A 17,679-nucleotide genomic window follows, 5' to 3' on the forward strand; every position below is an offset into this window, starting at 1 on the left:
TTATTAAATAAATTGGCTATTAATTAATTTTGTTAAATGTAAGTTTTAACTTAAATTGCTTGATCAATCATAATTGGACGTTTTTTTAATAATTAAAGAATATTTTTCGATTTGAAAAATCTTTCGAAATTGAATAAAGTAAAAATTTCGTATTATGTATAAACAAATTTAATATACAAACCCAATAAAAATTAAAAAATTTTCAATTTATTATAATACGTTTTTACGAATAGCATCTTGAAAATATATTATAACTTTTTTATAATAAAATAACGTTATGTTGAAGGATTTAACATAGAATGGCACATATTTCATTTTTCAATCAATTAAATAAAATGAAATTGCTTTCCTTTGAGTGACATATAATATAAACAATAAAAAATTTATTTTATCAAGGAATTCATTTCCATGAGAATTTATGAAATTGTTAGAATTTTAAAAAAATCTTAGAATTTGTTATCTCACTTACAATGTCATCTTTACAATTGTACTATCAACTTTGTTCTTCAAAATAAAAATGCAAATTTCTTTGTAACTTCAAAAATAACATTTCACTAAGCTAATTGTATTTCGAATAAATTAAATGGCGCTTTCATAAAGTATTTAATTAATTATTTTTCCTTATTATTAAGAATTACCATATTATTAAAACACTAATACTCATATAATACTATAATCTTTTAAAACATCAATCAACATCACTATTATTCAAATCCTTACAAAGTTACATATTCATGTAATATTAATGATGCTTTGTATAATTTAACGAAAGAAAACAAATTGTTAAACACTTGTAATAATACACTGATTGTTTATCATCTAGATTAAAAACACATTTGATTTTTCATTCAAGTGTTTAAAAGCACTTTGCTTATTAATCAAGCTGCTTTTATGATAATTTGATTAATGTGCCTGCTAATTTTAGGTTGAAAATTAAACTAATAAATATATATACAATAATGTCTAAGTTATTTGGCAAATATTTTACTTAGAAAAATAGTCCAAAATACAGAACTAATGCGTATATGGTTAATATGCGTAATGTATTGTTAATCGTTTGTTAATTAAAAGCTCAGTGAGCTTCTTCTACCTTATTATTTTATATTTTATATCCATATTTTATAAATATTTAGCATATTAAAAAATATCACTATATACATAATTATTTTTAAATAAGAGATGCCAACAATTAAATGGACAAAATATTTTAACCAAACGTTAAAACTAAAATATTGGATACTTCTTTTTTAGTTCTAAAATATTTACTTTTAAAACAATAATACTTCCACATAAAGAATTGAGGACTTACAAACAAACAAAAATTATAAAACTAAAATATAATTTCTTTCGTAAGATTTATAATAAAAATATTTTATTTATATATATTTTAGACTTGTTAAATTATTCATAACAAGCTAATTTTTAGTGTTTATTATTTTTAAATTTTCTTTGACAATACTTGATAATAGTTTATTTACTTATTTAAAAACATATCAATTATACTATTCATAATTACACGAAGAACAAATAGTCCCGCATTAAATTGAATTTGTTGTAGTAACGGCCAACATTATTCAATAAATCTTTGTAATACGGGAATGGATAAGTGAGGTATTTACAAAAATTAATATTATTAATTTGAAATTATAATACAATCAGAAATAAAATCATGCTGCCAAGAATTTGCTTTTAATATTACAATGATATTAAGCTATAACCAATATTATTATATATAGAGTTTTAAATTCCTATATATTTAAATAATAAATAATTAATAATAAATTTTATAAGTTGAAATTATGTTACATTTGCTTTTAAAAATATGCTTAGAAATCTTACCAGTTTCTTACTAAGTAATATTGAAAAAGTTTATGAAGGCGTATTACATGTCTATATATTGTATTTAATAAATCGATAGGGTCGATAAGTCACTCCTTAAATTATAAATCATATTTTATATGATAACGCTATCACTTTTAAATATACACATAGTAATAACAATAATAATATTAACTTTATAAGATGGCAAATAATAAAATAATCGTTTATCTTAATTTAATTTCCCCATGGTTCATATTTTATTTATAAAATACTGGATTTTCAAACACACGCGCATACACACGCGCGCGCGCGCGCGCCCGCTTGTAATAATACAGGCTAATCTGCAAAACAACTAATAAATAAAAACGATGTGAATTTCAGAGAAATGCCGTATATATGCGAGCATTTCGTTCGCTGTACTACTTCTGGGGGTAGGATTACCTCTTTGGTGGGAAACAACGGCGGTGCCGAGAGTCGCGATACCCTATGTCGGCATCCGTGCGCTCGATGACCTGGAGCTGCATATTCATGTACGATTCCTCCTCGGATGCCTCGATACGAAGAATAGCCAACAGCTCGCCGATGAGCTCATGCAACGCTTAATGGACGCCAGATTTGCAGGTAAAAGTAATTTTGGTCTTATGGACTTCGCGATCATTTGGTGAAGCGTGAAACTGCGGAATCAGTGTAATTTCAAACTGAGTCTCAGTTCGATACGTCACGATAAAAAAATTCAGTTTTCTTGACAAGGAAATAACGTCTGGATACAGTTTATACTCCAGCACTTGACTGTCATGCATTGATTTCTGTTCTTGTTTTTTTTTTCTTAGTAACGGATTTCTACATAATCAAATCTTGCTTTCTTAATGGAAAGCCGTATAAATATTTACTATAACAATTGCCATTATTATCAAATCTGTAATTCATATCCCCAAAATATTTACTTCCTCGTTATTTGGTGTCGATTAGTCAAAGCATAAGTTCTGCTTGAAAATGCATAGTAATTACATTCTCATCTATTGAGCATTACAGTCAATGTTCCAATAATTGACATTTTCATGAAAGATGCATGATAGTAAATCTTTTTTTAATTAATTTGATAATAAAGCTTTATCTTAAAAACTTTTACTTTCAATTATTTTTGTGATAATTACACTTTTGTAAAAAGTCAAATGATAATTGTAAGTTGAATTCATTAATATATTAATCAGTTATGGATGTAAGTAATAATAAACCATAGCCTCCTTTTCTTACACTAAATCGCCCTTCTTAATCTCCTGTCATGAAGATTGATCGATTTTTTTCAGCAAAAATATTTAACTTAATAAAAAGCATTTAATAAAATTGATTATAGTAGAATGATTTATCTTTAGATTAATATATATATATATATATATATATATATAAATATATGTAATAAATTCAGTTTTGATTTAGTTTTTATTTGTTGTATTTTTTATGTTAAAATAAATATATTAACATATTTCAATATTGCATGTAAAATATAATATTGTGTTTATATTAAATAATCTCTACATAATTATGAAGAGATATTGGATTTTTTATAAGCCTATCCTATAAACTTATAATATTTATTCGTTGCTTTTATGCAAGGTTACAAACTTCATTATAGCCGTTTAACTTTCCAAGAATAATGTAAATTATTTTAATTATTTATTTTAAAACTCAATATAAAATATTAATGGATAAATATATTTTATTATAATTATTCTTGCATATAACCAATAATGTAAGCGGGACATTCAAGAAAATGTAATTTATTTTACAATTTATTAGTATTCGTAGGTGATTATAAAATTAAATTCTTGAATACATTAATCATACATATTATAAGTATAATTAAAATTTGTTTATTTTAAATCTAATTTAAAATTCAATCTGAAATATATAACATGAAATAAAGCACGGAAACATGAAGTTTTACGAAGGCTAATAAAATAATTTAAGATAAAATGTAAAAAGAGAATCTAACACAAAATCATAATAAAGCAAGTCTGACTAGAAGTCGACGTATTTATTCTATTTTTATTTGAAAATCCTTGAAAGCTATTGTCAGATATTGTAGAATATTTTTTACTTTTTATCGCATAACTTTGTATTTTATACATGTGTATCTAATTGTTATGTTTGCAATATAAAATAAAAAAAACTTTAAATTCAAATACAACAACAAATAAAAAAAAAAAAAAAACGGTAAATACAACTAATAATTGCTATACAATTCAATAATCGCAAACTTTATAAACTCGTGTAATATACTATTCAATATAAATTAAATACTACACATTACCAATGAATATATATTATTTGTTGCTAACTACTTGTATAAATTTTATATGAGTACAATAAATTAATCGGATTAATATATATAAAAACTATATATATTAATTTTCTTGTCGTAATAAGCATTTTCAAATGCTTGATAAGCCCAGGTAATTGATTATAATTGATAAATATATTCAAATACAGCGACAATTTATCATCTTTGTAAAGTTTATGTCTTTTAAATCTCCTATCTGAAAAATTTTTAATTTTAATTAATATTGCTCATAAATATTATTCTCTTAATATTATTCTGTATATTAACAGATTTAATGTCACGATTGTTAATTTTACTTTTGAAGAAAATAATAAAAGATTTAATGATCTTATTATAAATTATAGAATAATTCTAAACAGGTAATAATTAATGTAAATTAAACTATTCATTTCCTTTAGGTTATTTCTAAAAAAATATAAGTATAGAATATTTATTTTAGAATGATTTGAAATAAAATTTGTGTATATATACTTAATCGTATATAAATAAAATTGGAAAGTCGTAAATAAAATTGTACTCACGCAAAAAATAATTTCTTATTTATTTCTACAATATGCCTTATGATATAAACATGTTAACTAAAGAGGAATAATTGTTTACTATGTTTATTTTAATTGGATATAACTTGATTATAATACTGTATTATTTATTGTCACTAATAAATATTATTACGCGACTTGGTAAAAATTACATAATAATATTTAGATTCCATTGAATGAACTTATCTATAATTTTTTTACAAACATAGTATTAAAAATATAGGGTTGTTAATTTTACGAATATTTATATAAATATTCGTGCATCTCATATATATATATATATATATTTACATATACAATACACTTTACTTTAAATCTGGATTTTTACAAAATTTTAATCTTTTATATCTTTCGACTAATTATATATATTTAATTCCTATTAAAAATCGCTAGATTAGTCATGACTATTTTAGTTAAATACGTATTCGTCATAATGATTTCCAAGTTTAGCCAAGTAATTAATAAGCTTTTAACAAGTATCATTAATTGAATACGAAAAATTATATTTTTGTCAATTCTGGTACGAAATAATGGTATTTTTACTTTTAATTGCCTACGATGAATATGAATTTATAAAACAGTTTTTATAAGCATATCGATGTGATTATATTTATTTAAATTCTAATCGTAAATATATGTATATAATATTCGTACATGAAAATTTTTATAAAGTGCTCATTGTATAAAAGAAAATCTCAACATCAATTGAATTGTAGATGTTTCAAAATTATTAATAAACCAATAGAAAACTTATTATTCGCCCATCAAGAACACTCTACTATTTGCTGCTACTTTGTTCAAAATTTCCCTTACTTCAATTCACTTTGCATCATACTTTCGATACTTACATTTTTTTTTAATCAAGCACCACTACTATAAATTCAACATACACAATATAATTTCAATTGATCTTCGACAAATTTATATTTCGATATTTGTAATCACACCTGCAGGCACCTTGCTTGAAATTCTCCTTCGCCCTTCAAACTTTAAAAGCCTACATAAATCTTGTGATTTCTATTTTTACGAGAATAAATATAAATAAATAATGCACGATTCAATTTACCATTAACATTATTCCCAGCCACTTGATATTCGAGCGAGAATCTAGAAATTAAAGGCCAACGGGACAGACATTTACAGGATAAGCTTGTCACACTTTGGAACGACGAACACGTCGATTGCCAGAGCCAAGACACTGGACGACCTCAACAAGGCCGCCGCAGGTTTCCAACTAAATCACGGTGACATCCTCGTCCTCGAGGCCCCTGCTGGGCTTGGCGAAAATCTCATACACGTCACCTCCGGTCGCTCCATCTACTTCGCCCAGAATACCGGTGAATTATTTTATTTTGAATCGTTGAATCATCATGCGAAATCAACGCGGCAAAACATTGTAGATATGTATTAAATCTTTACCGAATATGCGCGTAATGCGTATCTCGAAGCTTTTAGCGTTTGAATTAAAGTTAAATTTATGGAGCGCAAATATTTCGTAAAATTGTTTTAAAAAATATTAATGGTTAAGCTTTTCATTGCTATCTCGTACGATCTTAACTATCTTAAGACGGCTGAATAAAAAATACATTGTTTATACTAATCATGCAACAAAATTACAATTAAATAATAATAAATAATTTGGAAAATAATTTAAAATATAAAAAGGATCGCTTATTGGAGGGAACGTTAAATTTTTTATTCAAGCTGATTTTAATAAAGTGGGCGGGAGATTTGTGTACACGTGAATTATGAATACATCGATATCACAGATCGGATTTTCTCAATCGCTAAGCTTCAACAGTCGTAGACAATATAATAAACAAGAAGTATATTAATAACGAGGCGACTAGAACATTTGAGAAATACTAAATGCCAGCGCGCATATGCACCGAGCGCACTAATAACAGCGGCGTCTCCCAAGACAAAATAAAGGGGTTAAAAAGTCAGCGAACCAAGCGTCCGATTATGATTATGACGCTTGCGCAATTATCTCCATCCCCAACATTGTTTCATATTTCAATTTTTTTCTTTCTCTCCTCTCTCTCTCTCTCTCTCTCTCTCTCCGGCTCGCGTAGACAGTGCGAAGATCGCTCAAGTGCTGTGTCAATGGATTTATCGTGATGCAGCACTTACACTGACTAAGAATGCACTCACAGAGCCGACAGAGTACAGCCTCGACGTCGTTAACAGGCGACGCTTTCCCGTTAGTTCCAATTATGACGTATTGTTAACGGTCGTCAATCCGGAGCCGGAGCTCCTCCAAGTGGACAGGAACTTCTCCCACATCGCCCAAGGTACGTTTAAATTAATCGCTCGCAAAAAGTTGGACCACGTAACTAGATAGATGCTCACAGATGTTTATATGCTAATTATTAATCGTGCCACGTGCCACCTGCCGTGGCAACTGCCACTTGATACATTAATTATTGTTAATTCTAATTTTTTACACTCATAATGGCTCTGTCTGGCACATTCACTGTTGACTTTGGCGCCGATCTATCGATAAGTCCCTATTAATTGCTATTTCGTTTAATAAATTTTCAAAACTATTGTTCAAAAAAGCATAGCATTCGAAAAACTGACTGGAAAAAATAAACTTTTTACACACAATCATTGTTAAAAAAAAAAAAAAAAAACAGTTTTTTTAATATGCATAGATATCACTCATAAACAAGTAGACATTATTATTATTTCTATATCAATTGATCCACCGACTCGGTACATTTCAATTATTTTTTCATAATCTGAATAAAAGCTTACTTCATTATTAACATGATTGAAAAACCAAAACCAATCCAATAAACAAGACAAAAAAATTCTTTTAATTATACTTAATTTATAAAATTGTACTATATTTATTAAATTATTTATTTATTATATTATGTATTCATAATTGGTCGTGTTAGTTTTTTTCTTCTTTTTTTTTTTATCATTTTTCTATTCGTAAATATGAAATTTTATCCAGATAATACTTGTTTGCTTTTTCCTTTTTTACTATACTTTCTTGACTTTTAGATCTCACTTTATGTTATTGTTTTTTTTTTTTTTTTTTTTTTTTTTTTTAATACACCATTAGTATTTAATATGAGTTATTATATTTTCTTTTGCATCATTCAATAATACATTGTTGAAATAATTTTATTGCATTGGTTTGGTCCGTAAACAGAATATGTTAAATTTTTCTTCCCGCGCTCTAATTATATTCCTGAATTGAAAGTAATTGGAAGGTAATTGAACTTGGACGAATAATACAGAAATAGATACTTAATTTATTTTCATTAAATTCTCAATTGTCCAACAATAATATATATGACGTAAAATCATCAAGTTATAAAATTACTAATTAATTGGAATAATATTTTAAGACTACATCGATCCGTTTCTGGAGGAGCTATCGATAATCGCTGATTTCTCAATCAAATCCCAATGGCTCTATTTCCTACCATTAGGTGTGAAACCGAAGGAAGTGCCAGCTAATAATAAATTCGGACGGTACTTTGCCTTATCCGAGGATATTTTACCACAAGTTATTACTCCATTGGAAAAGAAACTCGGTATACTAAAGTTTTTCATTATTTTTTATAAGATCACTAAATGATTATTTATGAAAATTATTAATAATTATTAAAATAATTAATCCTTGTAATTTTTTTTTTTTTTTTTTTTTTTTTTTTTTTTTTTTTTTTTACAAAAACTTTACTCGTGCTCATTTTTAACGAACAATTATAAATGAAACTTAACTATAAATGAATCGATTAGAAATATCCTTATTTCGATAATTATTCAACATATATATATACAATGCTAAGCATAGAATTTGGTTAACAAAAATGTTTTTAAACAAAAATGCTTTAATTTTTAATTATAGTATACAAAAATTTTTATCTGAATATGATGTTATTTCAAAATTGATTTTTATATAGAGATTAATTCGTCGTCAATCGATAACTAATTTATTTGAATCATCGTCTTGCAACATTTAAAACATCTCTACGATAAGTGTAGATAATTATGGCATTAATTTTCATTTACAAATGTGTTTTATTTAATTATAGCATCTCAAGTTAGCCTGTATCCGACAATAAATCTAGTCGCCTATATGGTTCCTTGTAAAAGTGCGCCCCTGCACATTTTCTCCCGGAATGGTCGCCGGGTAAATGAGAAACTCGACCTCGAGCCTTTTCATTCCCCAAGGTGAGAGATTTTTTTAACATGCGATATTATGAAAATGTCATTTAAACAATTCATTGATAAATTTGTTTTCTCGCTTGACGAATTATAAAATTACTTTTACCTCAATGTTCAATAAGTGTTGTTATAATTAAGAAAAATCTGTCTTTAAATACGTGTTGTAATAATACATCATATTACTAATTTCCAATATTAATATTAAAAAATATGTAAAATAATATTTAATGACATTTCTATAATAATGTAGATCCGAAATGCATAATTTTAAATAATAATTATTGTGTCATATTGCGACAATAATGACTTTTATAAAAATTATTTGCTTTAAAAGAAAAAAAAAATTACTCGTTTTATCAAAACCAGAATTTTTTGTTTTTGTTTTTGTTTTTTTGTTTTTTGTTTTTTATTTTTTGTTTTTTGTTTGTTTTTTTTTATTTTTTACATTAGAATATTCTTTTAATGCAATTAATTTTCCGCGTTACACTTCCTACATAGTTCGCAATATCATTCGTAATTGGCAATTTTTGTTGTAGATGGGGTGGCATAGTATTAATCAATCCATCTGCAGAATTTTGCAAACAAGCCAAAGCAAATAAAATTTTTAAGCCACCGGTTAATATTACGACTAAAGTATTTTTAACGCATTTAAGACTGTTATTGGGTATTCCAGATAAGGTAAGAATATTTTTGTCACTTGTGTTTGCTTTGATGCTGCATAATATAATAATTAAATTGATTTGATTTAATAGCGATTCGAAAAATTATGATCATCAAATTAAATTGAGCAAATAAAAATTTTAAAAATAAACCAAAAATTTCAAATTAACAATTTCATTAAGTACTAAAAGCTTTTCATAATATAGATATTCTTTGTTTATATACTTAATGTCTGAAGAAACGGACGGTATTATTATAATAAGCGCGTAATTATAAATTGCTTTTATTATTTATTTAATAATTATTAAGTCAATAGTTATAAAGATCATAATGATAGTATATAGAATGTTCAATCCAAAATATGCTAATTTTTATTATTTATTAAATGACGAAATAAAATGATAATAGTTTATTATAATTGCTCTACAGAAACGAAAAAAAAAAAAGAAAAAAAAATTATTTGGAATGTTTTCCACATGATATAATTCATTTTAATAAGAAAAATGATAAAGTTGCATATGTTGGTGAGAATTTCAAAAAGAGAAAATGCTGAAAAGATGTTTATCGACTGTTTGAAAGTGAAAATATTTATGAAATCGGTCGAAGCTGAATTCGAAAATGTAAATCATTTAAGCCGATCGAGCTGTCCAAGTGAAAAAAAAAAATAACAGATCTTACACAGATCCTAAATCTTTGTTAATTTCAATACTAATGTGAATATTTATAAAACTTTCGTTCAAATGTAGAATTAGAAATGTAGCGGGTTTCGAGGGAACATTTCACATTCACATTTCATTTATCTTCTCAAGCGCTCTTTAAACATCCGATCTCCCTTATTTCTTTTGGCCGTCAGTATTAAGACTAGAGTTATTAATTAAAGTGATCATGTATGAAGGAAAGAGACAACTAAGATTAAGAAGAATGCGTAAATTGTTGGGCAGGAGGAGATATCTCGGACGTCGATGGCCGAATTGTCGGGGCTGAAACCGCGCGACTGGGAAGTGGACGACCTTCTTCGAATGCGTTCGGTAGAGCAGCTGACTTCGGCCAAGCTCACTTTACAATCGTTAGCCCGTCTTCTGCGCGAGATCAGCAACATCGTCATTACGGAGACGGTAGGTGGCAGAATAATGCGAGCCCTGGAGCTGATTGAGCTGTCGGCAAAGCTGCTCAACGAGGGCGACCTCAAAGGTGGCTTTCTTGCAAGTAAGGAGGCCTTCGTTATGTCCGAGGCCGCCTTCACCGATCCTTCGCTTCTAGCACTTCTGTACTTCCCCGACGATCAGAAGTAAGTTGTTGCACGATCGCTGCATTTTTATGGCCGAATGTATTTGTTAGAAATAAATAGAGCGATGATCGATGGTAGATATTGTCGGTTAGCTAGCTGCATTTTCCCGTCAATTATTGCATTTTTTTATTATTGACGATTTGGTCACTTTGATGCTTGGAAATTGCGATAACGTCGGCCAGTTGGTATTAAAATTCAAAAGCGCGCCTCAAAAGGCGTTCTAAATGGAATTTTGAAAGCAAGAATTCGTTATAAAATTCTAAAGTGCAGCTAACAATCATTAAAAACAAAAAAAAACAAAAAACAAAAAAAAAAAAGAAAAAAAGACCTTGATTTTTATTTATTGAAAATTTTTTCAATATAATTATAGAGTTAAATGGAAGACGGTATGTATGTCAAACGTTAAAGAGTTGGAATTCAGAACATGTTTTATAAGGCAATTATAAAAAGGCTTTGCTATTAAAAGTAATTTACCAAGTATCGTTTATTACAAATAATCAGAAAAATAATATAAATTAAATGTGTTATGTACTATAGAATATATAAAAGCCAAAATTTTTATGAATTTTAAGGTTAATTATTCGTTAATTATTTTCATCGACTATTCGCAAACGTAAAATATTCGTTAGCCATTTAAAAACAATACTACTCCGTTATTGCAATTTTTTTTAATAAGAATATTCTAAAACGCGTTGTTCACGATACTCCAGCTTAAAAATACAAGCGATTAATTATTAATATGAATTATATATAACACAGTAAATGCTTATTGCCATTTTGTCATTGATATGAATGTTATTTATTAAACTGTAATTTCTTTTTTTCAAATTACAGATATGCTGTATACATTCCGCTATTCTTACCAATAATGATACCAGTTCTGTTTTCATTGAAGAATATAAAAAATTATTTATTTTGTTCGGATCAAGTTTAAATTTAACAAATATGTATAAATATGTAAAAATATGTAAAAATAAAAAATTTGTATGTATATATTTCTATTGATTGTCATTATTGTCCTCGCCTTGGTCTCATAATTTTCATATGAAAATACAAACGAACGTATAGTAATACCGTTCGACTACAACGAAACTACATTATTTAGCAAAGTTATTATTCCATTTACTTATTCTCGGATAATGTAAAAATGTAAACATTAATTCTTAAACAAGGTTAATTAAAAAAGAAAGAGAGAGAGAGAGAGAGAGAGAAAGAAAATAAAAAGTAAAAATGTCTCAAGACATATAATTTAATTTTAATCTCCTACAAGATATTCAATTTGAAGTTTCCCTTGATATATTAACAACAACCATACTCGTTGTCTTTGGTCTTGCGCACGTCGCTTCTCTCTTGTCTCTCTCTCTCTCTCTCTCTCTCTCTCTCTCTCTCTCTCTCTCTCTCTCGTCTCCTCTTTAGGGTTCATTTATTCATTATTGCGCTGTGACGCAAGTATTCTCTATCATATGTTCGTCGTTTTCTCATTTCATAATAATATTTCCAAAGTAATGAAGTAAATTGTTATAAAAATATTTTTCTCCTTTAACTATTTCTAATTTATTTCCACTACCGTCGATATGGCTGAATTATTGCTTGATCCGAATATTCGTGGTTGGGTTTTCTTACCAATTGTTGTTATAACCTTTCTAGTCGGAATTATAAGACATTATGTATCAATTTTACTTTCCTCTCAGAAGAAAGTTGAACTTCACCAAGTGCAAGATAGGTAAGAATTTTCTGTCCACTTATTAATTTTATCCAAGGAATTCAATTACTCTTTACCGTGCACATAGATTTTATAAAGTTTTTGTTATCGCTAGACATACCTTTTCTATTCCTATTACTTTATCTTATAATTTGTTAGTTTTTATGTTCTGTAGAGTAATATGACAATAATGAAACGTTTATATAATTTTCTCTGTTTTAATTAACTTATACTGAAACGTTAGTCAAGTGATGATACGCTCGAGGTTGCTAAGAGAAAACGGACAATACATTCCAAAAACTGCATTTCTCTCGAGAAGACACTTTTTCAATAATGAAGAAACTGGATATTTTAAAACGCAGAGACGAGCGCCCGTTTCACAAAATCCTGTAACCGATCCTGCCATGATGACTGACATGTTAAAAGGAAACGTTACAAATGTTTTGCCTATGGTACTTATCGGTGGATGGATAAATTGGATGTTCTCTGGATTTGTTACTAGTAATAAGTTTTTAAAAGAAATTTCTCAGAAGATTTAATAATGTAATTGTGAATATTTATGTAACTCATTTAATTTATAGCTAAAGTACCATTTCCCTTAACACTTCGTTTTAAACCAATGTTACAACGAGGCATAGAACTTGTAACTCTTGATGCTGCATGGGTATCGTCAGCTTCGTGGTACTTTCTTAATGTATTTGGTTTAAGATCAATTTATACTTTAGTTTTGGGTGAGAATAATGCCGCCGATACATCCAGACATCTTCAAGATCAGGTTTCTGGTGCAGCGATGTCGATGCCACCTAATCCTAAAGCAGCTTTTAAGTCAGAATGGGAAGCTTTGGAAATTTGCGAACATAACTGGGCATTGAATGGAGTGGACGATGATTTACTAGGTTTGAGAAATACGTCTGATAGTATTGAAAATATGTATTACCAAAGTAAATCAGGCTTGTGAATCTTTTCATTAAGTTTTTTATTTATTAATCGTTACTTAATAACTTCTTACATTATTAAATAAATTTAAATAATTCACGCTTACATGTATATATATATATATATATATATATATATATATGCATACATACAATAAAATATTCATTAACTGTGGGATATCATTTTTGGATATAAATCCGTTCGTCTATGTTCTTCATTTGGCATGTTCTTTCTTATTTGATCGACTAGATCTAAGTCTATTTCAGCTACGGCAATACCTTGCTTATCTGTACATTGAGCAACTATCGTGCCCCATGGATCAATTATCTATAAAAATAATTTAACTTAAATGATACTTGAAATTTTTTTTTTAATAATAATAGAGGTAGAGTTTTAGCAAAAGAAGAACAAAAATTAATTTCTTTAATTTTCAAATATGATTTTTTTGAGCAATATTTTATAACTTCATTTAAATGATCGTACAAAGATTTGTTAAAACTTTTCTAACATTAATTTTCCTAAGATGCTTCAATTATAAATATTTGATCATTAATTGATTAAATTAAAAAATTAAACAAAGCATTTTTACTTATTTATGTTTGTAAGGATAATTAATAAGTGAAAATAATGAATGAAAAAATTTAATGCAAAAAATGACCATAGCATTTACCATAGCATGACCCCAACTAACTCTCTTTTTATTATGCGCTCCTACTTGTGCAGCTGCAATAACATAGCATTGTGTTTCGATTGCCCTCGCTCTCAATAAAACTTCCCAATGTGCAGCACCTGTTTGATACGTAAAAGCTGCAGGATATGTTAATATTTGTGCTCCCATATTTCGAAGGCAAAAGGATAATTCAGGGAATCGCAGATCGTAACACTGAAAAATTTTTTGATTACAAACAATTACTATAATAATAGAGTTATTAGAAGCCATACAATGCTTAAGCCTATTTTTCCAACTGGTGTCGATACTGGGGCAATAATTTCAGAACCTTTTTCAACATAGTCGGATTCTACCAACCTAACACCTATTTTTTTATTATCCATATCAAATAAATGTATCTTCCTGTATACCGCTACTAATTTTCCCTCGTTATTTACCATAATATGAGAATTATTAATTTTTTTCTTATCTGCCACCTGGATAACGATTGAATGGTATTAATTAATTTTTATTCCTTATCTTTGGTTCATTAATAATTTAATACTCACAGTTTCGTGAATTCCACCAAACGAAAGCCAAATATTTTCTCTCATAGCCAATTCTTTATAACGCTGAATTGTACAACCATTCAATGGTTCCGACATTGATACAGCATTAGCTGTACTATCGGCCAAATAATCACATGCTTCGGGGAAAAAAGCAACCTACAAAGTTAAGTATAGAATTTGTAAATAACAAGTTCAAAAAGTTAAATTATACAAAAAAATGTTCATACAGAGGCATTTCGTTTCTTAGCCTCCGCTACTAAGTTACAAACAATTTCGAAGTTCTTATCCTTATTAGATGTTGAAGTCATTTGACATACGGCAACAAGTGGATTCACCATTGTACTTACGTTTAATTTTAATATATTGGGTCTAATAAAAAATAAAAAATAAAAACAATTAAAATTTTATTCATGACAGTCATTAATAAAATTAAAAATGCGATAATTACGTTAAGTTTTCATATAGTTTCACAAAGACGTTTTTTAATCCTACTTGAAACATATTACAATGTCAAACAAATACCTTTGATTGCATTTTCAAGAAAAATGTTTACAATAACCTAAACTATGACTCAATCACGATAAATAATATACAATTATTATAAGCATTCAACTGCAAATAATTTTTTACAATAATTATATTGTCTAATGATTATTATTAAAATTTATATTTTCTCTGTAAATACAATAATTTTACCCATAATAAACGATAAAACATTTTTAAATTCTATATGCATTATGCTATCACTACCAATCAAAATAAAAAAAAAAAACCAAAGTTCCACGATTACGGTACCAACTGCCATCTATCAGCTGTTAATTTACTATTCGGGTCGAGTGTATCGAATAGTTCATGTCATTTATTCGGAGGAGTAGTATTGTTTATAAACAGTTATCACAAAGGCTGTCAAGTGATTAAAGCATTTCTATTTTATAACGTACATATCATACTTTGAGTTAAAATCCTAAAATATCTAAAAATGGCTAATTCTGAATCTAGTTTGGTAAAAGTAACCACTAATATACAAAAGGTTGTTGGTGCAGTTTTCGATGCTATTTACTACTTGTAAGTATTTTTATAATTTTCATAAAGCGTTTATTGTTTTGATTAAAGCAACAATGAGTGACTAATTCAATTCTAGCTAACGTCGTAATGTAAAAATTATCTATTGCAGTATACGTTTACTAAAAATATACAAAATGGCGTACAATACAATCTAATCTAATTTAAAAAGACCATTTATTTCGAAATTTTCCATTTAGAAGAGTCCCCGATTCCGTTATTTAATCACATTTTTCTTATTGTAGTATTCAAACGTCAAACGTCAAACGTCATTCTAAACAAAATATAAATAAAAATTTTATTTGTCATTTCAATCGTGCAATTATATTATCATCAATTTCCAAATATACGAACAAATGAATATTTTGTTTAATATAACTAAGTAACAAAATAAAATCAATATTCAAATGCCATTTTTATCTTTCCTATAATTATAACAAGAATTGCATTATTATATGGTATTAAAGTTGCTCGATAATCTTGAAAAACATTAAAATTTTATGAAATTTCCAATTCGTACTTTAGTAATTTAATAATACAAATGGAGTAGCATCAAAATTTAAATTATAATGTAATTCTTAAATTTAACAAATAATTGAGTTTAACGCTTTTTATTTTAGCATACATACGTTAATCAATCCAAATGCTGCAAGGTATAGAGAAAGGTATAGAGAAAAGAAATATAAGCACGAATACTATATATTTTTACACTTATTTAATAACACGAATGTAAAAATTATTATTATTTTAGAGCGAGTAGACCAAATGGTGGCAGAATAGCTACTCTCAGACCATCTGGATCTAGAGGATTAGCACCAAATATGAGTATTGGTGGCTGTCGAAGTTGCCAAATGTGAGGATTTACGAATATTTTACTTTATAAATACAAATGGAATTACACAGTTTTATCTGAATTTTGGACAAAAAAATATCATTTTAGATATACTGTCTTAATTTAACATTATCATAAATAATATTCCAAAATCTTATCCCATGATTCCTCTACCCGACCTAACAATAAATAATTAAACAGTAACATATTATGTAAATAAAATCAAAATAAAAAAGTAATATCAATATGAACCTTCTACTGTTCTTGCGTTATATTTGAATTTCAGAATGCTTCTCTCAATTCCGATTCGGAAATAAAATCTAAAAGCAAAGTGCCCATTCCTTCATTCATATATCTTAGTAGATCTTTGTCGAATATACCATAGTTATCATCAACTTTGATCACACAACCATTAACAGTATTTTTAAGTCCATTTTCGTAAGGTGTTATTGTGTTATAACAAAACAAGATTAATTTTCTGAAATGTTTAATAAAAATTAAATTGATAATACGAAGATATAATTTCAAAAATAAAATTATTTGCAAACGATAATTAGTTTTCTCCCTCAAGTATACAGTACGTTACACTATTATACCATTAAAATAAACAATTTTGTACATAATATATGAAATATTTATCAAATAATAAAGATATTTGCTTTTAATAATAGCATCTGTAGCTTTTAAATATAAATTATGTATTAAATTGAGCTGCAGTCAAATTGAAAAATAAAGTGTCTATAATGGTAAAACGTGAGTTGTATAGTAAAAAGTTTAAAAATAATAAATATAATAATAGTCTCTTACCACCAAAAATAAGCAATAGTCATGTTCCATAAATCAACGTCTATAAATAATTAAATTTTATTAAAAAATAAAATATCATATAAATGAAAGTAATACTTTATATCCATAATTAATAAATAATTGTATTACCAATTGAATATTTTTTAAAATCAACGTCATGACACCCTGACATGCCAAATGGTTTTCAATTTCTTTTTTTATGAAAATTAATTAGGATAAATGTGTGTGTCACTTGTACGCTACGAGCAATCCAAGTGACTCATTGATTACATCTAATGTAAAGGA

General features: G+C 27.2%; 3 protein-coding genes across 3 annotated transcripts in view; 2 read left to right on the top strand and 1 right to left on the bottom strand.

Annotated features, from left to right (window-relative positions):
• Positions 1–11,771, top strand: part of PIG-S (phosphatidylinositol glycan anchor biosynthesis class S) — a 37,136-nt gene extending 25,365 nt beyond the window's left edge. The window contains exons 2-9 of the mRNA XM_011496913.1: positions 2,203–2,442; positions 5,835–6,038; positions 6,777–6,995; positions 8,067–8,255; positions 8,757–8,895; positions 9,426–9,567; positions 10,491–10,837; positions 11,672–11,771. Of these exons, the coding sequence (XP_011495215.1) occupies positions 2,203–2,442; positions 5,835–6,038; positions 6,777–6,995; positions 8,067–8,255; positions 8,757–8,895; positions 9,426–9,567; positions 10,491–10,837; positions 11,672–11,771 (1,580 nt within the window). The remainder of the gene's footprint in view (positions 1–2,202; positions 2,443–5,834; positions 6,039–6,776; positions 6,996–8,066; positions 8,256–8,756; positions 8,896–9,425; positions 9,568–10,490; positions 10,838–11,671) is intronic.
• Positions 11,772–12,265: 494 nt separating this feature from the next.
• EMC3 (ER membrane protein complex subunit 3) lies at positions 12,266–13,506 on the top strand. Its single transcript, XM_011496915.1, has 3 exons — positions 12,266–12,560; positions 12,784–13,040; positions 13,121–13,506. Exons 1-3 carry the CDS (start codon positions 12,412–12,414, stop codon positions 13,495–13,497), a joined length of 783 nt encoding a protein of 260 aa, XP_011495217.1. The 5' UTR covers positions 12,266–12,411; the 3' UTR covers positions 13,498–13,506.
• Positions 13,507–13,640: 134 nt separating this feature from the next.
• Positions 13,641–15,090, bottom strand: NitFhit (ntrilase and fragile histidine triad fusion protein NitFhit). Its single transcript, XM_011497247.1, has 5 exons — positions 14,921–15,090; positions 14,694–14,849; positions 14,418–14,621; positions 14,146–14,358; positions 13,641–13,802 (listed from the first exon to the last, which is right to left on the bottom strand). The coding sequence occupies exons 1-5, from the start codon at positions 15,029–15,031 to the stop codon at positions 13,641–13,643; spliced, it is 846 nt and encodes a 281-aa protein (XP_011495549.1). The 5' UTR covers positions 15,032–15,090.
• Between the last annotated feature and the right edge of the window lie 2,589 nt (positions 15,091–17,679).

This window comes from Ceratosolen solmsi, unplaced genomic scaffold (assembly GCF_000503995.2).
Source record: "Ceratosolen solmsi marchali unplaced genomic scaffold, CerSol_1.0 scaffold13, whole genome shotgun sequence".
Lineage (NCBI taxonomy): Eukaryota > Metazoa > Arthropoda > Insecta > Hymenoptera > Agaonidae > Ceratosolen > Ceratosolen solmsi.

Bases quoted from the DNA above. Each gene is read 5' to 3' on its own strand.
- NitFhit (XM_011497247.1), bottom strand. From the start codon at position 15,031: ATGGTGAATCCACTTGTTGCCGTATGTCAAATGACTTCAACATCTAAT. The intron at 14,622-14,693 runs GTGAGTATTAAA...ATCGTTATCCAG, and splicing joins TTGGTGGAATTCACGAAACT to GTGGCAGATAAGAAAAAAAT. The intron at 14,359-14,417 runs GTATGGCTTCTA...AAAATTTTTCAG, and splicing joins GAAAAATAGGCTTAAGCATT to TGTTACGATCTGCGATTCCC.
- EMC3 (XM_011496915.1), top strand. From the start codon at position 12,412: ATGGCTGAATTATTGCTTGATCCGAATATTCGTGGTTGGGTTTTCTTA. The intron at 12,561-12,783 runs GTAAGAATTTTC...CTGAAACGTTAG, and splicing joins CTTCACCAAGTGCAAGATAG to TCAAGTGATGATACGCTCGA. The intron at 13,041-13,120 runs GTAATAAGTTTT...TTTAATTTATAG, and splicing joins GTTCTCTGGATTTGTTACTA to CTAAAGTACCATTTCCCTTA.